The sequence below is a fragment of the Sporothrix brasiliensis genome (genome assembly GCF_000820605.1).
Source record: "Sporothrix brasiliensis 5110 chromosome Unknown Cont17, whole genome shotgun sequence".
NCBI lineage: Eukaryota > Fungi > Ascomycota > Sordariomycetes > Ophiostomatales > Ophiostomataceae > Sporothrix > Sporothrix brasiliensis.
In genome coordinates this window covers 1,671,601-1,677,085 of record NW_024467136.1, presented here as the reverse complement: position 1 = coordinate 1,677,085, position 5,485 = coordinate 1,671,601, and the positions used below count along the sequence as shown (strand labels likewise).

At 53.3% G+C, this 5,485-nt stretch overlaps 1 protein-coding gene across 1 annotated transcript; it reads right to left on the bottom strand.

Moving 5' to 3' along the window:
- Positions 1 to 1,117, bottom strand: SPBR_02963 (D-3-phosphoglycerate dehydrogenase; the record flags this gene model as incomplete). Its single annotated transcript, XM_040761266.1, has 2 exons — positions 1 to 982; positions 1,062 to 1,117. 2 exons carry the CDS (start codon positions 1,115 to 1,117, stop codon positions 1 to 3), a joined length of 1,038 nt encoding a protein of 345 aa, XP_040620495.1.
- Positions 1,118 to 5,485: the final 4,368 nt, after the last annotated feature.

Here is a 5,485-nt window from a genome sequence, read left to right as displayed (position 1 = left end):
CTAGAACTTCAGCCCAGCCTGCTCGGGCACAATGCTCTTGAGTGTGTCCGCAAGCACCGCCTGCCGGACGTTCTCCATGGCCCACACCTCCATCTTGGTCTCCGTCTCCACTGTCGACGTGCCCATATGCGGCACAATCAGCGCCTTGTCGCTCTTCATCAGCTCCGGGTGCACTTGGGGCTCGTGCTCAAAGACATCCAGGCCCGCGGCCGCGACGTGGCCCGAGGCCAGTGCGTCCACGAGCGCCTGTTCGTCAATGACGGCTCCGCGGGCCGTGTTGATCACGACCACCCCCGGCTTCATCTGCGCAAACTGCGCAGCGCCAATCAGGTGGCGCGTGTGTGCGTTGAGCGGCACATTGATGCTCACGACGTCGACGCTGCCCAGGAGCTCGTCGAGCGTCGGCACGTAGACGGCATGGCCGGCCGCCGCCTCCACCTCGGGCGCCAGACGGTTGCGGTTGTGGTACAGCACCTTCATGTCAAACGCAGCGTGGGCCTTGCGCGCCACCGTGCGGCCGATGCCGCCCATGCCCACGATGCCAATGGTCTTGCCCTGCGGATCATGGCCGAGCGGGGGACCACCGTCCAGGCCGCGCCAGTGGCCGGCGCGGATGCTGCTCAGCGTCGGGGCCAGGTTGCGCATGGCGCCGAGCAGCAGAAAAATGTGAATGTCCGCCGTGGCCTCGTCGACGGCGGTGGGTGTGTTGGAGACGCGGACGCCGCGGGCGGTGCAGGCGGCGACGTCGATCTGGTCGTACCCGGCGCCGTTGTGGCAGATGAAGCGCAGAGACGACGGCAGCGCCGACAACAGCTCGTCGTCGATGCGGCCGGTGATGCGGAAGGACTCGAACGTGCGGTAGGCGACCTTAACGCCATCGAGCGATCCCGAGCGGCACTCCGCAATGAACTCGGCACGGCCGTTGGCCTTGGGCACGACAATGTCTGCCACGTCGCCAATCGACTTCCAAGTGTCGTGTGCCCTGTGTTGCATGTGTCAGTATATTTATATATATATGGCTAGTACTCTTTGTATAGCGATAGACTGCACATCTTACTTACAGTTGGATGGTGCCAAGCTGCAGGACCTGCATCCGTGGCGACTTGTCGGCTGCCATGTCGGAGTAGATGTGGAGAATGGCCAATGGAAGATTTGCGTTGCTTTGGTAATGAATCGTCGAAGCGTGAGGAGGTTGAAGGCAGAACGTTGGCTGAATGATGATGGTATAAGAAAGAAAGTAAAAGAGAGCGTCGGGGAGAGAGAGGAATGGTCCGGTATTTATATGCTGTAAATTGTGGTGAACTTTGAGTAGAGCTGCTTTGACCGTACTGAAGTATGTGTCACTTTCTGCGTCACTCCCTTTTCTTTTTCACTTGACGTTGAGGTCAAGCTGACGCAGATGTGAGTTCAATCTCAGTAGAAGTTGATACGGACAGAGAGAGCGTAGTAATTCGTCGAGTCTGCGCACAGACAGTGTTGTGAAAAAGAGCCGGTATACCTAGTCAGGCACAATGGTACGTGAGTTTGCAAAACACAGACATAGGCAGAGGTCCCAGGAACCAAGAAACGGGGACGTACAAGACGAGTCCGCTCGAAGGCTTGATGCGGAGGCGTGGGGTGGAAAGGGGGATATGCGCTTGAAGGGTCAGGTTTGAGGCTAACGTGGGGAGTCGGCGTGGGGATTTGGGAGTTGGGGAGTGGGAGTGGGAGGATGGACGAGCTGGTGGAAATAACGAGCGTCCCGTTGGGGGTTTCGACTTGGGCATGGCAACGAACCAGGCAACCAGGCACTCGCGATTGGGCAGAAAGACTGTCAACATAGGCGAGATTTTGAGAATAGACTAACCCTTGGTTACTACACCGGGAACTTGCCGTGAAGAGACGTTATATGGCCAATTGAGGTGACGATGCTCTGATGGCGAGGACGGCGCAGACAGAGGAGCTCTTGTGCAAATTTGGCACGACAGTTGTTCGCAGCGTCGATTTGCCAAACGTGTCTTGCGCAGGCGAAAGAAGTGCACGTAGATTTTCTAAATTTGGGAGACGTGAGACACAATAGGGAACGGCAGAGGAAAGCAGAGAAGAAGAACGACAGTAAAATGCGTTGTGAAAGAGTCAGAGACAATGGACGGGGTTTAGTCGGTCGATGGATTTTCGCCGCGACGCGGTTTGCACAATAGCGAGAGCCTGGTCCGTTGCGTAGGACTACAATATTATGACAGAAGAGAATAGCGTGGGAAGGCGAGACGGGGGTTCCACGACGGCGTCCACTTTGCTGGGGCGCTGTGCGTCCTCGACGCCCTTGCAATTCGAATTCGCTGCCTTACCGTTTGGTCATATTTTCTGGTTCCTTTTCCCAACTTGTCAACTTTGGGGTAGTATTAGCGACAACGGAGATGCGGCGGTGGCCGTCAGCTTTCTCGGTGGTTGGCCCAACTTGGAGCGTTGCAATCCCTGTGATAGCGTCAGTCCCCAAAGCCCCAAGGGGACGAAGACGGGGGAAAGACCGGGGAAAGACGGTGAGAGCAAAGTCGTAGCCGTCTGGGGGAGGCGGTATTGTGGTAACCCGAGACGGCAGCCGTAAAGCAGTCTTTCCGCTTGTCTTATTCGTATTCTTTTTATAGCGATGTCGTCGAATGAAGATGCGCTGGTCCACCTCTGATGGAAGGGTTCTCGCCTTGTTCCTGGAATACTAGTTAGACAGGAACCAAAGCGGGCGCTTGGACCAAGACTGTCTAGGGAAACTGTCTGCATCTTGAGAGTTTTTCGTTTCCACATGGCTGGGATCTGTTTTGTTGTCGGAGTCCATATGGCGCTATTGCCTCTCGTTCCAGTCGGGGACGGGCCGCGCAGATGACACCATGTCTTGGTGCTTACCACGGCCCCGCAGAGCTTACAGTATGCATAGTGGGTGGCGGTGAGTACTTTTCCGCATCCGTACATTTTATTTGTGTATGTGTTGGTTGGAGCACCGCTGTTGATGGACGCCGTGCCGTCCGGCGTTATCGCTAGCTTTTATGTGTGCTGTATGCAGTGAACTGCACTTGTGGGGTATTTGCTAGTAGTCGGGGCAATGGGACAAGATGTAATCTGTCATAAAGTGTGGTCATCGATGGGGATCGGGAGGTCGATTTGCTTCAGCGGTTTCGATAAAGAGAAGGGAATCTTTATTGACATCCTTGTCCCAGCATCCAACGCAGCACAGATCATATCCAATCCCATGAGCCGCCGTTACAATGACAGCAGAAGAAAAAAAAAGAAGTTGAAGAAAAAAAGAAACGGCCAGTTAGAGTACAAGAGTGTGCTTCTATGGAAATGTGGGAAACGCATTGAAGATGCAATAGTGTGGTCAAACATGCCGATGCTAAAAATTCAAAAGCTTACACCAATAAACAACAGGTATTGAACATAACATGCCCTTTTAAGGGTATTGCAAGACATGGCATAGTCCAAATAAGCAGATCCAAAATAATAAACATCATCGTACTATACAGAAAATGAAGCCGGGCTTATGGGTCCGTGAATGGAATTATTTCCTGGAAAGAAGAAATGATAATCGGAGACGTTGGGGTGGGATTGATCTAATATTAAGATTAGAATGTCGGCAACGCGGTTTCGTGAGTGGAGTGCAAGCAGGTTCACGGCAGCAGAAGTGCTCCTTGCTTGGACAAGGTCGCGGAGTCGGGCTGGGTTGGATTGTTACACGGCATGCAATAATGCTTTGTGTAGAGAGTTGTGGGTACAAATCGCGAGATAGCAGATATCTTGTGTCGGCGATAACGGACCTCGTCCTTTGGCGGCTATTCTGTAACATAGCTGAAGTGGGACGCTGGCCACTGTTCATGCAGACAACTCTGACACACACATGCGCAGCGTCTTGTCTGGTCCCGCGGCCAAAGACATACGAGGGCGCACCGAAGAAACGGCCACGCCATTACCAGTGCGTGCCGTACATATCGTGTGTGCTTCGGGTGCTACGGTTGCTATTCTTCGCTTGGTTCTTGTTGTTGGGCGAGTTTTGACCATTCGTCGTTGCCCTACCCAAACACAGATGTAAGTCATGGGCCATAGTCGTAGGGCTTCGTATACCGTCCAGCGTCTCGCGAATCGGACACATTGTTCGGGTAGTCGTGGTGCGTCCTGTCGGGCCAGTAGGTTCGCCGCGGCTCCTCTTTAATGTAGGTAGAATCGAAAGCCGTACCATGGTATTCGGAAGACGACACAACGGGGCGCGGAGAATGCGATACCGGGCCGTAGGATGTGCTGCTGCTGTGGCCCTTATGGTCGGTGCTTTCGTTGTGGCTGCCGTTGCCGATGCTGTTGCCGCTGTGGCTCTGTTGGTACGACGTGCCCGCGGATGACGGCCCTGTTCCGTTGTAGTAGCTGGATGCAGTACTACCAGAGTTGCTTGAGACGGATGAGAGAGACGAGGGACCACCAACGATGGATGGGGACTTGATTCCGGCTGAATTCGCCACGGAATTTGATGCAGCTGAAGAGGTTGTCACCGACGAGTAGGGAACAGGTGGGGGGCTCTTGGGCCGTGGTTCCGGAGCCGTTGCTGTTGTGGTCGATGAACCTTGTGGGGAAACATGTGCGGTGGCTTGCAGGAAAGCCGGATTGTTCTGCTGTTGCTTGAAGATTGGATCATAGCCAGCGCAATCGCGCTTAGACTTCTTGCAGTTGTTGCAGGTCGGATGTGTTTCGTCGCACTATTTCGCAACTGTTAGTTATCATTGCTCGTTACAAACTGCAATTGTAGTTGACTCGAGAGATGTAGCGAAGATGGCGGGGAAAGTATGTATATCGGAGAACCAGTTGTTGTATGTAAACAACCTGTAGCAAATGAACCGCGATGGACCACGGCGAGTAACATGGTCGACCAAGCGCGCGTGCAGACGGGGAACGTGCAATCTTTTTTTCCCTTTTCTTTTCCTTTTTTTTGGTTCCGGCGAATGAATGAATCCTCATCGTCAAAAGACGTCGCCAGATGCTGGAAGACAAGAAACGTGGTAACCGCACACGCTCTGTGTGTCTTCGTATGCGCCCCAGGACCTCGTTGTTGGGTTTCGGCAGTCATGTTTTTTGCCCCTTCTACTTTTTCTCGCATGTGTGAAATAGTAGCCACATGGCACTCGCCCGATGGATCGTACCAGCAAATTCGGCAAAGTTACAATTTGTGCCCTGCAACGTATAGGTCGCCTATCTTTGCACGTTTCTGCTGTGCTTGCTGACTTATGCACTGCACATTGCTTGGCCAATACAAAAAATAGGATTGTCGGTAACGCAAAGAGAGGCGGCCAGTGTGAATCAAGCAAGCAGAAAGGGGGGAAAAAACGACGAATGGAAACAAAAACCGCAAAATCCAAGGCCAACGCCGATAATATAAACAATTGTAGCAGTCGTATGAAACTCACCTTGATGCGCCGTTTCCGGCAGGTCATGCAGCCAGTTTTTGTTCGCCGCTTGATTTCCTTTATGAGAA